This window comes from Mytilus edulis, chromosome 8, assembly GCF_963676685.1.
Source record: "Mytilus edulis chromosome 8, xbMytEdul2.2, whole genome shotgun sequence".
Classification (NCBI taxonomy): Eukaryota; Metazoa; Mollusca; class Bivalvia; order Mytilida; family Mytilidae; genus Mytilus; species Mytilus edulis.
Window position 1 is genome coordinate 42,902,924 of NC_092351.1, and position 20,722 is coordinate 42,923,645.

Sequence of the window (20,722 nt, forward strand, 5' to 3'; positions counted from 1 at the left end):
GCTCAATAGCTTCTCTAGCTCAAGGGCTCATACTTTACACCAGAACGTCATTCAGAGCAAATAAGGGAAACGTCTCTCTTTACTGATTATAATGTTTATAGGGAAATTATAACCATTGGATGATATATCTTTCTTCTCTTTATTGGTTCCTCATCATTTAATTAAGAGCTGTATTTAAAAATATATATATCAATTTAAAGTTTTCTGATTGGGGTCCAAAGATATCTTTGAATTGTGCTACTCTTGAGGTAAAATAAAAGCAGGTTAATCTGTTCAGTTTTAAAGAAAGGTGAAAGATTGTCATATATCGTATCATCTTGCAAAGTTTGTTAGTTCAACTCAGAAATAGAGAATTTTGTGTTTGCAAAACAGAAGCTTTATCATCTAATTAATCATAGCACGCGACCATGTCGGATCTTTTATTAAAATCTTGTAAACTGATGCTGTAGTCAGTCTCTGTTGGCATAGATACACACAGATAAAAAGCTAAATATGATATTGATAAATAATTTTATGTCGAAAATATAGTTTATGGCTAACATAATTAACATGAAGTTTTTGATAAAGTTGCTCTCTTATCTTGTCCAGATAATATTTCTTCCTCTAAATTTGCCTGTTTTTATCAGTTTTTGTTACAGGCATTTCCTTGATGACCGACAAGGGAATATAACTTTGAAGATGTGTACAGCTGCCACGTTTTGTAGATAAGAAATTTATGAATCTTTAAAGCTATCACCATTGCTGAAATTCTTGCTAGCTCTTAATGTCTTTCAAGTGCCATAAAGCTATGAAAAATTATTCAAAATGAGCAAATCACGATCATATATCAATCAGGTTTTGCCTCCATTAAGCAGTTAATTTAACAGATATTTTCTATAGATAATTGAATGTGCTCTCTTAACCTTACAACAGCGCGAGGAACTGTGTTTAATTACTCCTTAGTGTAAGTTATCATTATTACTGATGCATCTAAGCTGACAAAACTAATTTAATATAACATAGGATGACACCACAATGTAAATTGTAATTACACCAAACCTTTGTGTAGTACCTCTTACAGATGTGAGGTCAAACCGAACACGTGCAGGAAACATTGCAGGTTTTATGGAGAGAGAGAAAAAACACCTTTTCAAATTCCAAATCCTGATTATCGCTTTAAGAATGTTAAAATACGCTTGCAAAATTGACGAATCGACGAATGGAATTCAATGTATATTTTTTCTTAAAGATGACAATACAGAGAAGGGGAAGACAATTTGATTTTCTTTTCCAGGGAGTTAACTGGAAAAAGAGAATCTTTTCACGAACGGATGGATATTAATTTCACCTGTAGCTTGGCATTCTTATCATTTTCGATTTAAACACATTTATAGCCTGTCGGAACGATTTTTTTTGGTCTGGAACAGGATTATTAATTTCCTATTTAGACTGTAATCCAAAATGTTATGCCCTCTTTCCCGCAGAAAATCAAATTGCCGTCTCTAAACGATTTGTGGAGTACATAATGATGACAAAAGTATCAATTGTCTGTTCTATGGTCAGTTGTTGTCTCTTTGACACATTCCCCATTTCCATTCTCAATTTTAACATTTCAACCTTTTTTCACACAAAATTCTGCCCTATTTGATAAGATTTCAAGAGACTTCACTATATAAGATAGTTTTCATTATAGTCTTCACGTGGCTAATGATCATGAATGAACACATTGTGTTCTTGTTTAAATTTTTCACTGTTTCTAAATGTAAAAACATTAATGTGTCTACATGGATAATTTATTCTAAGCTATTGTTATAAAAATACAAATTATGAACTACATAAAAATACAATTAATACCGGTATTCATATTTATAATGGAACTAAACTATTATAAAGTTGACATGATTTGAGGTAAATGCACAGAGTACATTCATACACAAGTTGGTGGTATCCAAACGACAAGCGTTCTCATCATGCTCATTAAACATTTAATCATTTAGGAACTTTGTTAACACTCATTCTCAATTTGCATAATTTAGTTATGAAATCGAACTCTATTATAAAGCAATTAAAACTCATTTTAACGAATGTTTTCATTCCACAGAAATGACTGCAATCATATAAATGTCTTCTGTCCTTTCCGTCTTTCACACATGATAGTTTTTGCCAGTATACATACGAATAAATAATGAAAACAACGTCCACTATATATACAAAATCTACAGTTAATAGTTAATATATATAGTTTTCCCAGATGGATAAAGTAAACAAGACGGAGTTTACTTTCATTTTAAAAATTCATCGAAAGATACATGCACCAATACGAAAAACATGTGTTGTTTCCTCAAGTTTTCTTAGATAAAGAAAACAAGGCACAGTTTGCTTTCGTGTAAATCCATCAAAAAGATCCATGCACCAATTGCAAGAGAAATAATGTCTCAAGTCAAAATAAATTGATAAATCGTCTCTTTTCTTGAATACTGATACTGTACAAATGAAAGTTCAAAGAAATGTATTCATAATCATAAAATGTAAAATAACAAATGTCAATAAAGAAGTCCGTGCATTGATAGTAGTGTGTAAAATGTTTTATATCCAAAGTTCTAATTTGCCCGTTTTTCTCCAGTAAAATGTTCAGTAAAGAAATATCATAATGCTGCCTCTTGGCATTATTAAAATGCTATATGCCATTTATGTATAATGTTGCCGTTCCCACCTGCTAAACTAAGATGCCTTTTCCTTCTGATAAGCATTGTACCAGATTTTGGAGAGGCAGATAGCTGAATGGAAACGGAAGAAAATTAGAGTAGGTACGCAGTGATGTGTAATGATATTCCATGCTAATTTTCCATAAAATTCATCATGGAACCATAATACTTTTGTCTTCTTCACTTCAAACATGCTAACACACCAGAGCGCCAGATTGCATATTAATAAAAATGTCACAACAGCGCGTCCAGGTTTTGCTGCGCACTGGTCATCATTCTTTGAGCAGCGACATAATCCATCAAGAATAAAAACTGTTTGAACAGTAATCTGACACACCGATAGTATTATTGTTACCAGGTTGATAATAACAACAGAATCGAACGACTGTGTAATCGAACATACCGAAATCAACGTGAAGAACAGGTAAATGAACGACCCGGATAGTGCCACCAATAAAAGGACTGAATCAACAGAGAAGAACATGTTCTGTAGAAATTTGAGTTTGGCCAGACGGACATATCCCCAGATAATCCCAATACTTGTTATCACCATGAGAACTATTTCGGTAGTGAAAAGGATTTTAATGGCAGTACTCGTGTCCTTTATTCTACTTTCGAAAACAAAGAACGTGGCGATCGCAATTAGGGTTACAACTGCGATTAGCATACCAAGAAATAATCCCTTGTTTGCTTTTTCACAATCGATTGATGTAGCACCAGCAGGAACGGAGCTAGTCAAGGATGTGTGACTCGGCCATCTTTGTTTGACTCGTTTTCCAATATACTGATACAAACGGTAAATTATTCCAGCAGCAATTATACTGTAAATAATAGTACAAGGAAACAAATATGGAGAGGCTGATCTGGCAAGTGTGACTTCCTCGTAGCAACTCTTTACGAGACCTACAAGAAAAACGTTAAAATGTATGTTATGTTAACAGTTTTAACCATACAGTCATAGAAATAACAAAATGAAACAAACAAGATTATGCTTCGTGTAGTATTGTCTCGTTGGCAGTCATACCATATCTTCTCATTTTTCATTACTTATTTGGATTTATCGTTGGGAGGTATAGCCTTATTTGTTTCATCGAAAGGGTCAAAATAATGACAATACTATTCGGTAATTTTTCAGTTTGGTGCCATGTTGGAGGGTTGATACGATTGACATCATATCAATCATAAACCAACTATTCTGAGAACCACCAAAGTACACAAATGTAGCTTTGATATTGTGAATATAAGTACATATTGAAAGATATTTTTTAAACGAAACAAATCTAGTGTAAATTGAGCCAACCTTTTCGCCGACAATGTCAAAACAAATGCAGTTCCATGCTGATACGTTGGTCTCATTTAAAACCGGTGTATGGAAATAAAATGTATTGTAGTTCAAAAGTGTACATGGCAGAAAAATGCAAGATGCTTCTTGAACAGAAAAAATGTCCAGCTCTAAAATGTGCTGCTTGTGTAAAACAATATAACTAAAAGAATTTTGTATTCCATGCTTTTCCTTATATTTGAAAATATGCAAGACATAGTATTACTGTGTTTTAATGGCTTTAGAATTTAATTGACTAATCAGAAGAGACTTGTGACAAATACCTGAAGTTATATTCAGAGCAGCAAATGAATCGAATCGGTAGTCTTCGGCAGTTTCCGTAATGATAGTAACAATGACAACACATATGTTGGTTGCCATTAGGTGCATCATTCCAAACCGTACAATTGGTTTACTCTTGTCAATAACAAGCTGAAATAAGAAAACAGGAACTAAAGTAAAATAATTACTAATCCTATCATTAAAAGACTACCAAAAAAAGTGAACATGACTGAAAAGAATACGATCCGAAAATACTTGTTTTCTATGGTTCAAAGCACAAACAAAAGACATGGCAAACGTACTAATCTATTCGTTTCGTTATATAGTGGCAGACGATGTGTCACTCATTGCTAAATTCCATACACTGATGGATCATAGATATTTGGATGTATTTCTGGTTGCTGTCTTTTTCTTCATGGCATATATACTTGTTATGAATCTTCTGTTTTCTGAAGACTACCAGTTAAATTTGTAAAAAAACAATAGGTAGAGCTTTTGTTACATGTTTTATCGTAAATCTGAAATGTGAACTCGTGGACTCTTATGCATGTATTGTTTTTAACTCCTTATACTTCAACCTGCAGATATCTTTTATATGTGATTAGACTGATGGTTGGATCATGTACAAAATGGTGTGTATAAATATTTGTTTACTTTTAAAAGATGTATTCAGATTGTTCGTTTCGTTTGATCTCTATTTCATTGAATAAAAAAATATCTTATATAATTATTATTTATTAAAGCCATTGTTTTATTCTGTCCTATAAATGCTTGATTATTTCATGGTTTTATTTATATGGTATAAATCAATGAACCATAAAGCGATATGGCTATAATCAAATAGGTCTATTAAACCGATGTTCGAGACCCTCATTGGTAGCCAAGGTCGATAAACACCCCCGTACGGTAGTTGCAAACAGTTCAAATTTCCCAATTATATTTATACCTTGTGGTTCTTGAACAAGAAAAATGTCTGAACGAACGTAAATAACAGGTGGAGTGCGTACACCAAGATAAAAATTTGGCTTTCGCAGGTTTCTGTCATCTGGGTTTCAAAATAGGTGGCAATGTTAAGACCATCCAAGGTTACACTTCCAAAGGCAAACGCTGAAATATAAAATAGGTGGCAATGTTAAGACCATCCAAGGTCACACTTCCGAAAGCAAACGCTGAAATATAAAATAGGTGGCAATGTTCAGACCATCCAAGGTTACGCTTCCGAAAGCAAACGCTGAAATATAAAATGGGTGGCAATGTTCACACCATTCAAGGTCACACTTCCGAAAGCAAACGCTGAAATATAAAATAGATGTCAATGTTCAGACCATCCAAGGTTACACTTCCGAAAGCAAACGCTGAAATATAAAGGAAATAAACTCATCATGTATACTAGGATTGACATTTTGTATTTGCGCTAGATGCCCGTTTCGTCTATGGCAAGCCGTTCTCGTCAAAACTATGTTTAAACCATTTTTCGTAAAATTTACACGCTGAGAATTACAACAAAGCACACTGAGATTTAAAAACTTCAAAACGCACACTGAGAATTGAAAATTACACACTGAGGAGTGAAAATTACACACTGAGAATTAAAAATTACACACTGAGATTTCATAAAGACACACTGAGATTACAAAAATGAAAAACGCACACTGAGAATTGAAAATTACACACTGAGAATTGAAAATTACACACTGAGATTTCAAAAAGACACACTGAGAATAAATAAACTAAAAACACACACTGAGAATTTGAAATTACACAATGAGAATTTAAAATTACACACTGAGATTTGTGCGCACTTTTTATGCGCACATATCTAATTAGCATACTTAATCTAAATCTATTACAAGCTTAAAACAACAAGGGGACAGAACTCGTTAGTCCTTCGATTTGGTTCCAAATTATTAATAAAAAAAAACTTTAGAAATACAAGAACAAGAAAGATACCAACTTACTCTTATTACAAAATATAACCAAATGGTGAAAAACTTTATCAAAATTATAAGAAAACATTGGAGCAATCTGCAAATGAATGCAGTGAAATTTTTACTCAAGTGTCTATTATAGCATATAAACGTAACAAAAATATAAAAGATTAACTGGCGAAATCAGGGAAACAGTTAGAAGACTTTTGAAAAGGGACACATGTTTAATTACTGGTAGTAATGATCTGAATTATAGGCAACAAACTTATGAATATGAGCGATGTTAAGTCTTGAAATTTATTACGAATGTTGGTTAAAGGAATCGCATTTCATTATAATGACAAGAGTTCTTCAGATCAAGATATTAATCTGTTGAATTATTCATCTCGTGAATATTCATTAGTAATTTCAAGGATTTGTATAGTAATCCTTGGTAATTTGCATATTAATCTCAGTGTGTATTTTTGAAATCTCAGTGTGTAATTAACAATTCTCAGTGTGTGTTTTTCAATTTATTTCATCTCAGTGTGTCTTTTTAAAATCTCAGTGTGTAATTTTGAATTCTCAGTGTGTGTTTTTTATTTTTTTAAATCTCAGTGTGTAATTTCGATTTCTCAGTGTGTTATTTTAGGTTTTTAAATCTCAGTGTGTATTTTTTTCGAAAAAAGGGTTTAAACATAGTTTTGACGAGAACGGCTTGCCATATTCGTCTACAAAAGACTTATCAGTGACGCTCGAATCAAACATAGTTAAAAAGGCCAAATAATGAACTAAGTTAAAGAGCTGCATGAGAGAACAAATAGTGTATATATAACTGAAGATATTGAAATAAGAGAAAATTGCAAAATGTCATACATTTGAACGTTGCAAGGAAATGAATATGGAATGAAATGTCACAGTGCATTACTTTCGACCAACTGCAATAACGTTGGAATTTGATATCAAGCATAAAATGCCCAAAAAGATACGGAATTAAGATGTTAATTTATCAAATTTTACCTAAAGCACCAAGGCGAAGATAGAAATTAATTCCTTCGCCGACATGAGCAACACCTCCAACTGGTGGCATCTCGAAATGGCTGTGATAACTTCCCACAGACAACTGGTCCCCATTTCTTTCAACGTCTTCTGTAAGCGACGGTTTGTCTTCATGGTTATTTTCTGTAATTCGTCCTGGGTAAGGCGAAGCAGTCGGCGACTTATGCACATTAGCACTGCCATCTTGTTTGACTGTTACCCGTATGTTAGGTTCGAAGTAATTTGTTTTTACTTTAACACCACTCAACAGAAACAGTTGGAAATATATAACTATTCCAAGGGACAAAACATACAAGTACACTAGGAAGACCTGATAAATATAGAAACAATAATATAAAATATTTGTCAGAAGCATTGCATAGAAAAGATACCAGAGGGACATGATTTCAAATTCACAAAACGAAAACGAACTGACAACTCCATGGTTAAAAAAAGAACGAAACACAACCCCCAACAGACAAACAATAGTATGTACAAAACACAACATAAAAAACTAACGACTGAGCACTAAGAACCCCAACAAAAACTGGGGGTGATCTCAGGTGCTCCGGAAGGGTAAGCAGATCCTGATCCACATGTGGCACCCGTAGTGTTGCGCAGGCAACTTTTCCGTTATCAAATGTGAAAGGGATATTCCATAACATACACGAGTTTAATCTCTCCCAACTTATTTTTGAAGTAGGACAAAAGACAGGGACAATTAAGATTGATTTATAAAAGAACACTAAATATTCAATGATATGTTTACACGCTGTCTAGCTTTTACCTACAATATACATTTATTTTTCTTAAAAAATTATTGTTCTACTACAAATGTTATTCCCGTCTGTAGTGCCATACACACATTACATTGATACAAAGTACTAAGCTGCTTAAATCTTACCTCAAGGTAATATTTATGAACCCTTTCTTCTGCTGTTAACGATGAAGCAATTGAAAACACAAGTCCTAGCACAATAATGATTAAGGCGTACACTCCACATACAAGCTTGATAAGTGCTGATCTAAAAAAGAAGATTTTTGATATCATCACACCTGTAACATGTATAATATAAATACCATTACTTTGCATAAATTTGAAATGAAACCACAGAAATGTTATCACAAGAACATAGTACAAAATTAACACAAAACACTATACATGCATGTCTAAAGTTATAATTTTCTCCTTTTATGTGTATTAAAGACATAATTTCAATTATCGATGTATACATATCGAGTTTCCAGGGCTAGGGATCGTTTGACCTTGACTTTAGGTTTGATACCGTTACAATATATAAAGTACACCCTAAAGAACGTCTGTGCCAAATCCTATGCTTCTATATATATATATGTTACAGGCATTTTCTAAATTTAGGCATTTTGTAAAATGCCTGAAAATTTTAGGCAATCTATAAAATGCCTGCAAAATTCAGTCATTTTACATAATGACTAATTTTTCTAGGCATTTTACAAAATACCTGGAAAAGTTGCAAGGCATTTTACAAAATGCCTGAAATTATTTTAAAGAAAGAAATATCAAAAATAAAAACAAATGAAAGCTTTGAACTCCAGAACGGTGTTATTTATGATAATTATTGAATGAAAAAAGAAGAGTTTAAAAAATCAAGAACATATTTTACTGAATTATTCCAAAAAACTCGACAATTATTTATCATTTCTCAAAATGTTTGATGACAGAACTGTTTATACACAATATTTATCCTGACCTTTTGTAAATGCATAATTGTTTGCTGTAAAATCTGGTTTTAGTACTTCAACCATATATGGAGAAACTTGAATCATCACACATTCGCAATAAGCAATTGTCAATTGACACCTTATGGAGATATTGCTCTTTATAGTAAATTTTCAACATTTTTAAAAAAAATTTTGTAATCTTTTTCACAAATAAATGTAAACCTAGTCACAATTTCCAATAGGCTATCTTGATTGAAAACTGTATCCGACGACACAACCAACCATATCTTTGCATCACATCAAAACACAGCCTTGTATGGCAAAACCCATATTGCACAGGGAAATCTGTTTAGATGTGGGTGTATAACATTAAAATTCTCATTATTTGGGGATATTAAATATTGTCATATGTTAGTAAAGTGCAATACTGTTTTCACGTTAAGAATTTTTCATTTTCTTTATTTTTATTTATGGCTGTTCTGCTGGTGGAATTTTCTGTCCATATCCAAAATACCTTCATTGCAATTGCAAGCGTCTGTCCTTTATTCGGGTCAATCCCCTACAGAACTAACCCATATGGATTATTTGTTCTTGTCTAAAAAAGCATTAGACCGTTGATTTTCCCGTTTGAATGGTTTTACACTAGTAATTTTGGGGCCCTTTATAGCTTGTTGTTCGGTTTGAGCCAAGGCTCCGTGTTGAAAGCCTAGGTTAGGCATTTTACAAATTGCCTGAATATTTAGTCATTTTACAAAATGCCTAAATTTAGAAAATGCCTGTAACATATATATATCACCATTTGCATGATTGCGTCAAATTTCGGTACTAAGCCGCCCCACTATACAAGTCGTTCATGATATTCAAACTACCGTCAAGATACAGTATAGCAATAATAAATACTTTTCTTTTACAATACTTATTATTCGCTTGTATATCAGAGCACTACGTCAAACGCAATCTGTGCAGAAGGGCGCTTATTCCTCTGGTTCGCCTTATACAAAACACTTGTTTTTGAAGTGATTCGTGTTGTTCATTTTTTTTTTTAGCTTTTATGTCGTTGTATTGTAGACTTTGTTTGTCATTTGACTTTTTTGACATGGCGTTGTCAGTTTGTCTTCGATTTATATGTCAGAATATCATATTTGATATCTTCCGTCACTTTAGTTTTATGGACAGTTATGTACTTTACGACCATTCTTTTTAAAGCTGTAAAACTAAATACGACGACGATGTTGTAAAGAAGAAACATATTATGTAAATCTACCTATATTATTATAAGACTTACTTTGCAATTGCTTCCCAGTGTTTATTCACGTCCATTTCAACGATTATTACTTGAATATAAAGTAATGAAAACCAATAAATCTTCACGTGTAATTAATTTTCACCTACTTCGCGATGCTTTTAGAAGATGTTCCACATCCCACAATAGTTAAATACTTAACCGCAATACAACTTTACAAAGAAGATCATCTACAAATCTCAAGAGAGAAAACAGAAGTACTCTATAAAATCGTTTACCGTACCTACATCAAAAATCCATCATAAAAAATCATTGCCTCATCGTGGGGGTCAAAACGGGATAGCAAACATGCATAACACATTGGCACGGTACCCTTAATTGGAGACGCGTCAACTCTTGCAAGCTATCTCGAAACAAGTCATCTGAAAAGATCCCCACTGGTTTGTAGAATAATTCATTTTGATATAATTACTCTTGTGGGAAATAGAATTCATGAGAGAACCTCCAAATAAAAGTCAATTATGACACTGAAAAAACAACGCCATCATCAATCGAAAAAGAATTAGATATATGACTTCTTACATCATGTCGACGAGACAATACCTATTACTTGCAATAGACAATTAACACATTCTTTTTAAAAATCATTTACAGTATATAATGGAATGTTCTTGTTCTCAAAATTGATAATAAATGTTTCTTTTAACATCATCATGTAAAATATAAAAATGCATGTCTGTTTATTTTCATTTAATTGTTTACCGTGGTTTCTCCGTCTACATGGTTCAGATTACTTGTATCTTTTAACAACACATATAAACAGAGGAAAGACAAAATGTTTTGCAAAAAGTAAGTCAAACCAAAGGAACAAAGAAAGGATAAAAGTATGAAAATGTACGTCCACCTCAAATATATAAAACACACCTTGAGGTAACCTATTGTATCCTTGTATTTCAGAGCCTTACGACAGGCGCAACATGTAGAGAAGGATGATTTCTCTTTTTGTTCACAAAACAACATTCTTGTGTTTGTAGTGATTCGTATTGTTTAGTTTTTAGCTTTTATGTGTTGTATTGGAGACTGTTGTTTTTAATTTTTCGTTTTTCGTTTTTGACATGGTGCTTTCATTTTGTCTTCGATTTATAAGTTAGAATATCAGACCAGAAGAAATATGAAATGGTTTAGGGAAAAGGAAGTCAAACCAAGAAGCACAAAGAAATAAATTAGAAAATGGAAATAGGGAATGAGTCAAAGAGACAACAACCCGACCAAAGAGTAAAAAACAACCGGAGGCCACCAATGGGTCTTTAACACAGCGATAAAATCCCGCACACTAGCTTAGACGGTCTTCGTGTTGGCCCTAAACCAAAAATATGGATAAAATGAAAATTAGCAGTCTCAACTACATTCTTCCTCCAAACTAGAAATTGACAATTAAGATTATACCAGTTTCTTTCGTATGACCAGAATAGCAAAATCCACATTAAAAGGAGTAGGTCCGGTAAGGACCGATTTTGGCCTCAAATTTCAGGTTCATCTGACGAAAGATTTTGACCACTTTTTAAACACTTAAGTATTTATTTTATTTGAATTAATTAGTTTATGTGAAAGATTTTAACATAATTATTTAGTCATTAAAAACGATCCGATTCAAGCTCAAATATGAAAAATCTACCTAATATGCCGAAAAATGTCACTTTTCAGATGGTTTTTGGTAAAAATGAAAGTGGCCGCATCCGTGTTTATCCTCAACCTTTATATATGTTATGTATTATCATAAAATACAACTTACATTTCAATATAAAGGATGAACACGAATGCGGCCACTTTCGTTTTACACGAAAACCGTCTAAAATTTAACTAAAATGCTAGAATTATGAGGATTTCAGTAATTTAGCATGACTTAATGGTGCTAGTACCGGATATATGTGCATTGTATTGTCAAAAACAGCCCATATTTATGTAGCAGAAGCATTCTACTGTCCAATGAATAACTAAAGGTTTACATTTTAACAATTTTGTAAAACTGCTATATTTTGGGGCCAAAAAGGGGTCTTACTGAACCTACTCCTTTCGATTAAAATTCTATATGCTGAAATCTTTTAAAACTGCAGTTAAGCTATTTTTAGGTAGTTAAATTTCGGTGATTATAAAATAGTCGTGATATAATTTTAGGAGCCAAATATGTATAATACACAATGCTGTAAAAAACTGTGAATTTTAGTATAAATTGAAATACATTTTGCTAATGAACCATGATAAACTAAGCTGAACAGTCGTGCAATCATGAAATTCAGACCAAAACTTAACAAGAATATTCTTTTTTAAGCGCAGATAATTCGGCTATTAGTTATAATGATCTTATGTGCATACACGAAGATATAATTCTGTAAATGTAAATATATACTGACAAACACTCTGGTATTGGGAAATTAAATAACTCCAACATGATCAACACCTATATGTAAAGAAGTGTGGGACAGTCCAGGTTTGGCAATGAGTTTGGTTCTTTTTAGATTTATAAGCTCTCAGACGTTAGTATACAGTTTTGGATTTTTGAATATTTTGACTTCAATCATAATCAAAAAGGCTTTAATTGTCGAATGCGCATCTACTGTAATATTGGAACTGTTAATGTAATTACCAGCTAAATTAATTCCATTGCACATGTGCTCCTAAGCTGGTCTTCATGTCTTATTTTTTTATTAGTTTTAAGGCATTAGAAAATTGATTAAAACACAGACTTGGATGGAATCGAATCTCCTCCAATTTTTCTACACACATGGATGAACTTGACGGAAATCATCCAATCACAGTAGTTTTTTATCGACCAAGTTTTTTATGAAAATTATTTGGTATTGACAAGAGATGCCTTGGAATAAGTCTATCGGGTCAAAGAAAAAGTTGACGAAGTTAATTTGAATGTCACAACCGGGCTTTATAGTTTTAGTAAGACTTTCTACAATTCTCTTTCTATTATTTCTTTCTTACTAATTTATATGTTTACTGATAAGTGCCAGTCTACTGATTGCCCTCCTCCTGCAGATGTCAGTATAATTTTAATCTCCTAGTTATAACAGTAAAATTATTAAAGGGGCAAAATTGAAAGAAAAAAAAAAGAAAAAAAATTAAGAAGGTACATGCAGCAAGTCTAAGTTTTAGTCTATATCTTTAAACATTCACGTATACTTCAAGCACCACAGTTGAGACATTATCCAAATACTCTCATATGCTGAATCAAATTAGTTTTGGTATCTTGTAACTTTGTATTATACAGATTAATCGGACAATGTTCTATAGTGTCAGAATGAAATATCAAGCTATCTCCCAAATTCCCTGGACAGACAGTAAATAATTCTGTTAACATGGAATTCCTGGCATTTTTCTTTGAATAAATATAACAGTATCAGACCAGTTTGTTTCAATCAAAGATAAGTTAAATATCAACAAACTTAGACATTCCAGATTTATTATATACAAATGAGAGAGCTAACGATACTACCATAGTATTGTATATTTATAGAGGAGCCAACTGCATGTCGTCATAAAGTACAGACTGGTCATTATTTCGTGGTATTCCTAATTAACACGTACGGACTTCGATTTGACCCCCAAGAAAAATGTGTGTGGAGGATTTCTTACTCTTTCAATCACACTTTTATGAAGATTTTCAAATACAGACTTTAGAGTATCCGGTGGTATTTTTATTAACTGCCTACCTACCAATTTAGTAACTAAAATTTTACGATAAATCATGGAAGTTTAACTAATATACCTTCTTACTTGGCCTAAATAAATTTTGCTCGTGATTTCCCACTATTGATAACAATTAAAAGGCCTTATTTAGATACAGATATTATTCATCATGTTCATTGGGCTTATTAAACTAGATATTTTATTTTATCAAAGGACAGACTAACGGAATGCTTCTTAATTCATGGTTAGAAGAATAATCTCTATGAAGATAAGAAACTTTATACAATACATTGAACTAACACAATGCTTGAAATGTTTTACATGTAGCATGTATACTGCAGTATTATTAAATTCTTCTTCATGCACATTCCATTCTTTGCTATGGTTCATTATAAATGTTATTGGGCATATTATAACAAATCGTTGTTGAATACTAGTAGCACATGTTCCTGCATGGAATGTAAACATTCCTACATAGGATATGTATGTATGACAGACCGCGAGAAAATACCCGCACATAATGTTTTCACAAAACTCACACCACCATCCCATATACATTTTTATTTCGCCATAATGTCACAAGCGTACTAGCTAACTATACGATATATGTTTTACTCATTGTTGAAGGTCGTACGGTGGCTATTTTAACTTATATTCACGTCATTTGAACTATGACGGATAGTTGTCTCATTGGCAGTCACACCACATCTTCTTTTCTATATTGAATATTTTATACTCGAATAAATGTCATTTTAATATTTTCCCTTTAAAAAGAGTACTTCTCAGTTTATATATGAACATGAGATGAGTATGTAATTAAGAATAGAATGCATTTGTAGTTTTTCCATTTAAACTGCAAACACAAAGAAACTGTCTTGAAAAAAATAGATAAAAAGCCTTGATGATTGTATACAATTGAAATGTAACTTTTGACATACTTTGAATGTTGCATATCCATTATATAATTGAGATAAAATCTACAACCTACGGTATCGAGTAAGGAACACATAACACCTGTAAACAAGCATGTCGGTATCATGGTCTAACAATTTCACAAGTTATATAATTCTTAAACACTGAGGCCAGAACAAATATAGAGACAATGCATTGCAGTCGCTTTCTGCGTCCACCATTCTATATAGATGTAAGCAGTCAATGATTTTCTCATATAAACAGTCAGAAGATGTGGTACGATTATCAATGAGACAATATTACAACAGGGATCAACTAACAGAGAAGTTAACAATGCTAGGTCACCGTACAGCCTTTCACAATGAGCAATACCAATACCGCATTGTCAACGTATGGGAGCTATGCTCTGCTAACTGGGGATTTTTTTTATAATTCTTTTAAAGTTTCGATGCCATGCACAAACGAAAACCCCCGTTTTACCCTATCATAATCGTACACTGCACCGTGAGAAAAATAAGATTCATTGAGAATGATAAAAAATGTCGTAGAAAGATAATAAATGCTTTAATTTCAATATAAAAGCCATAAAGTATGTCTTTCTTTTGCAATTATTCATAAAAGAGCAGTCAAAATAACCAAAATAGACAGTACTGAAGCGTGTTGCGTGTATTATCTATTCGATAAGTATTTTTCTTATGTGTACAATACCAATCTACATCGTTAATTGCGAGTTAATTGGATATCATCAGCACCATCAGATACTTTAATTATGTAAACACGTATGTAAACATACTAGATATTATTATTCAGAATATTACGTATATGTTATTAGCAATAATAGTTTCATTAATTTGTCATTTTGAATATATATTGTAGAAGTTAAGTTTTGATTCGACAGTTAAATCATTTAACATGAATATTACTATTCAATTTAAAAAATAAAGCTAACTGTTTTTTTCTATAAAACATCAAGATCTTGAGAGTTGAAAAATGAGTCAATTGTCATAGAATTTTCTCTGATATCTATATGATTTACCGAAAGTTTTGTCCGAACGAATTTAAATCGATTAATACATTTTATGCGTCCGAAGCGCTCTCTTGGATTTACCAGTTTGTTTACCTTCTTTTTACCTAAGGATCGAATGCTCAAACCTATAATTATTTGAAGGCCAGGATGCATTAATACAAAGAAACGTTAGGAGCTGTCTATATATACTAGTCTCATTGGGACTAATGCCACATCTTCCTATATCTAGTAACCATTTTGCTCATGCATACCTGTATACAGAAGGTAATCTCCTCTTTTTCTCTTTCTTCTTTTTAGGAGTGGAAGCTTCTACAGGTAGTGTTTCCTCTTCAGTAAGTACATTTTGGACATCGTCTCCCTCTTCCATTTTATTTAAAAACACGTGATCCGGACTTCCGTTTCCTGCAGTAAGAGCTTCAGAATCTTCTTGCTTTGGTTCATTTACAATGTAAACCCCTGAACGCCGCATCTCTTGCCGGAATTACAATTATCGCTTCTAATGGCCAGCTATTGAAACAAAAATACAAAACTCGTAAATCTCACTTTCTGATAATTAATGAAAGACAGATGAAAGGACATGGATTTACGATGGTTTTACTTCTTCCCATATGTTCTAAGATCCGTCAAGAAAAATCTTTTGCCGTGAAACATCTGTTCTAAATATCCTTAAGAAAAATATGCAATAAAACCATCACCAGCAATTTATAAATTTTAAACATAAAGTTTTTATCAGGTTGTTTTCACACAGATCTGTTTTAGGACTTTGCGGATTACCACAACTGTCGGTAATGATGTACTGATCGACTAATAGATATCTTCAAGGATACTGATGATCAAGATGTGTATTCCTTATGAATCTGATAGATAGCAATTTTCACACGTGACTTCTTACATTACAGTAATAAGCCAAAAGTTACATAGTAAGCTTAAAATAAATTGCTTAATATTCATAAATCTTTGATAATTTATCTTAATTCTAACATTTGTCTGAATTATTATTATTTTATAATTTCACTGATTTTGCTATTATCTTTTAGACGTTTTTTATTTTAAAATAAATAGCTATCATTTGTTTTTAAAATCTGGCACACAATCAACTGTTTTACACTAGATTTCCGTTCAGACGAAGATAAGTATAGATCGTATATAACCACTGTTCTATTTTTTACAAGTTTTGAAGCATCTTTGAAATATTCAAATATTGGCGAAAGCTCAACAGATTGAAAAGAATGGTTCATTTTTATACTCGTAGGACAATACTTGTTTTGCACTTAAACACTTTGTTGTTCTACATTCGGAACAACATTTTCTACAATGCATGCCAAACGCAATGAACATTACATATTTTGAAATGACCTACCGAGGACCTACTCAAAATTTTGTTGTTGCAGACATATTCTTACCAGTTAAATTTTGAATTTGAAGTTGGTATAATTCCAAAACAAAGCCACTCACCACGCTTATCTCAATTAATGGTAGAAGATATATCATTATCAGAACTGAAATCGAAGTCATGCTATACAGAATTGCTGATTAAACACTGACCGCATCAAATGTGTAAAAACCCGTCATGGTCAAATTGTTTCCCGGTAATCTTGCAGCCATTTGTAATGTGTATATCAATTCATTTGTGTATGTGCATAATAATTATGAAAATGACCTATACTGATGCATTTTTAATTGTTTTGTATACTAGAGTCGGTAAATAAGCTAAGTCCAATCACAAAACACTTTTTAAAACAGCAATGTGAACTTTTTTTAAACTAAACTTACCGCCATTTTAAACTATTTATTATCGATATCAGTATATATACCTGAAAAGATAAAGGTTTTGGAGTTAAGGAGATGTCTTTAAAATTAGTTGATCTTCTGGTGGTTAAGCCACTGTCTTATTAGTGAAGAGAATCTGCTTAGTAGCTGTTATGCATGACCATTGTCTTTTTTGTAAAGTCTAATTTAGAAAGTAGATTATTGACTGCGTTCCTTGTTTTAAAGCTCATCGTCGACCCTACAAAAGATGGATTTCTATAACTTATAAGCGAATGCTTTCTAAATGAAATCCACGCCCTCCAATTATGTTTTGTATTAAAAACTCGTGTTTCAACAAACTGAACCCGATAAGCACAAGTGAGAACCTGTCATCAAAATTCATGAATGTATTGAACAAAACAGAGACGAGGATAGTAGTATAAAACAATGACAACTTTTGCACTTTAGTTTAAAGTGAACGTTTTCAAAGATTTCCCCTGGGAACAGGTGATGATGCTCGGACACGATGGTCTACACATAACAGATTTTAACAGCCAATTATTTTTATGCTCGTTTCCTCTCACCCTAATCAGCCATTCGTAGTTTTGTCATGCAGCGAAAGATGATAATCTTCTGAAAATTTTTCATCGCTAATGATATTTTTAAAAGAAAGATATTCGAAGCGATTAACCAGCAGATGTTCATAAAGATTCCTTAAGTTTCCAAGTGACCCGCACCTGACGAGTAAACCTTTTTTACGTGTATTTTTTCAAAAGAGTGTAAAGCTTGTGATAATCTTGCCGCATCTCACACGCTGTTTGCACCATTTGAACCGATTTATTTTACAACCAGCTAACAGCTATTTGCTATCTCCAGATAAAACAACATGGCGCCAAAACAGCTTCGAAAATTAAAATATTGATGCAAGATGCTACATATTCAGTTTGATACTAATAAACAAAAGATTAACTTTTTGTAATATCGGTTGCATTGTATCAGAACCATCGCTTTACACGGTTCATGATGATAATTATATAGACATTTAAGTTAACAACATATGGTTTTATGATCAATTAAGGAGGTATGTCGCGAATTCAACACAGGGTTGGTTACATGTATTTCCCGCCTTGGCATCACATCTGTTGTGAGATCTAAACTTTTCATCTTCAACATTTGTTTTCTCTCACATTTACAGCTTAATGATAATTTCGAATATATAAGAAGATGTAAACAAATTCAGCACCTCTGCAATTTAGCATTGCATTTAATATCATAAACGTTGACCATGCACGTATTAATCAACAATATTAGGACTAATACAGGTTTCAAACATAAACAAAACAAAAACAATTGTGATAGTAATGGTGTATACAATGAGGGAACACCCGTTGCATGTCATTTTTGTATTTTTAGAATTCTGCTTACAAGGTTGTAACGCTAATTTAAATATGTAAAAGTTAAAACAAAATTAAACGTAATCAAATATTTTAACACTAAAAAAATCAACTTACCCTACGATGTGCAAAGTCTTCACTAAAAATCCTATCTGTTAAATTTAATGGTTTTTCTACAACTTGATAAAACAGAGGATTCTTTGTTTACTGGTAAGGTATCAGATTGGTTCTTAAAGCTATTAACTCTTGTCTGTGGTGATGACTCGTATCCTGACGACTCAAAGCCAGATTTCTATTTAGATGATAGCACTTTAAACACGCTTGTAATTTATTCCAAATGATGAAAATATAGTAATAAAATGCTATATAACTTAATCTGTATGGCACGTGGATGCTATTAATAAATTTGTTTGTTTTGATTTGCTTTAAAGAATAGCAAAGAGTAATACAATACAATATCATTATCTATTTAATAATAGCTGTTATTTTTTAAACACCGAATAAAATCGACAATGAATATGAAGACATTATACAGTTCAAAGATACTAACCTACAGAATTATACTATTTACCGGATATGTAACAACATAAGCAACATGACTGGTGCCACATGTGGAGCAGGATCTGCTAACTCTTCCGGAGCACTTGAGATCACACCCAGTTTTTGGAGGGGGTTCGTGTTGCTTAGTCTTTGGTTTTCTATGTTGTGTCTTCTAACTATAATTTGTCTGTTTGTCTTTTTATGTTTAGCTATGGCGTTGTCAGTTTATTTTCAATCTATAAGTTTGACTCTCCCTCTGGTATATTTCGTCCCCTTTTTAGACTACAGTAAATACATATTTATTTCATATTTACTTTTGTCACGTAGGGGGAAAGACCTTAAAACACAGAGTGGACATCATGGCTAGGTATACTTGTACATCCCAACAACAAAAAGACAATAAGTACAGATCTGAGAGTACTCGCAATTACCGACAGCTAGTAAAAAGCCAATAACAACTTATAAAAAAAACCATGCATCTAGATAACTTACTTACCACATTCCCGCCTATTTTTTCTACGAATGTGACGATCACCGTTTGTACTTATATATATCAGCAACACGAAGGTGCCACATTTGGATTAGGATCTGCTTACCCGGAGGTCACCCGAGGTTTTTGAAGGGGTTCGTGTTGCACAGTTTTAAGATTACTTTGTTTAGTTTTATTTACTGTTGTCAGTCTTTTTTGTTCTTTTCTTTGGGCCACATGTAGATATATTCTCTTTTTGTTTTTTGGTATCCTATGGTTGCTGTTTCATTCCATTTATCCATACATAATCTACCTGTTTGATACATAATTTACCTGTTTGATACATAATCTACCTGTTAGATACATAATCTACCTGTTTGATACATAAGGATCAAGCTACTATCTTTTACAAAATATTGTAGTGCATTACATGACTGATGGTATAGGAGTTTACTAAACGTTCGGTGGCAAATATTTCATGCATTTACGCGCGTCTGGCGCATATACAAAATTTAGTCATGGTATCTATGATGAGTTTATTTACAGGACACGGATACATTAACACCTACGACTATTACATTTTTCCAATAAAAATGTGTGGATTTGATTGAATGATAGACGTTCTCCACATTCCATTTGGTATGTTAGACAGCGGGAGACCTTTTTAGTTTCAATAGGTCCCCTACATAACCTTCAATGTTCTGGTGTAAAGGTCTTTAAGATTATACTTTTTCCAACACGGGCAGTGGATTGAAAATT

At 32.6% G+C, this 20,722-nt stretch overlaps 1 protein-coding gene across 3 annotated transcripts; it reads right to left on the minus strand.

The window, feature by feature from the left end:
• Nucleotides 1-1,754: 1,754 nt before the first annotated feature.
• Nucleotides 1,755-19,208, minus strand: LOC139485616 (proton channel OtopLc-like). 3 transcript variants are annotated; one of them, XM_071270230.1, is made up of 8 exons: nt 19,072-19,208; nt 17,585-17,625; nt 16,063-16,318; nt 8,137-8,257; nt 7,215-7,563; nt 5,234-5,394; nt 4,290-4,437; nt 1,755-3,587 (listed from the first exon to the last, which is right to left on the minus strand). In XM_071270230.1, the coding sequence occupies exons 3-8, from the start codon at nt 16,278-16,280 to the stop codon at nt 2,701-2,703; spliced, it is 1,884 nt and encodes a 627-aa protein (XP_071126331.1). In that variant the 5' UTR covers nt 16,281-16,318; nt 17,585-17,625; nt 19,072-19,208; the 3' UTR covers nt 1,755-2,700. The 3 variants fall into 3 exon arrangements, with proteins under 3 accessions (XP_071126331.1, XP_071126333.1, XP_071126334.1); XM_071270232.1 differs by lacking the exons at nt 17,585-17,625; nt 19,072-19,208 and having other exon boundaries at nt 16,063-17,039; XM_071270233.1 differs by lacking the exons at nt 16,063-16,318; nt 17,585-17,625; nt 19,072-19,208 and adding an exon at nt 10,219-10,380.
• Between the last annotated feature and the right edge of the window lie 1,514 nt (nt 19,209-20,722).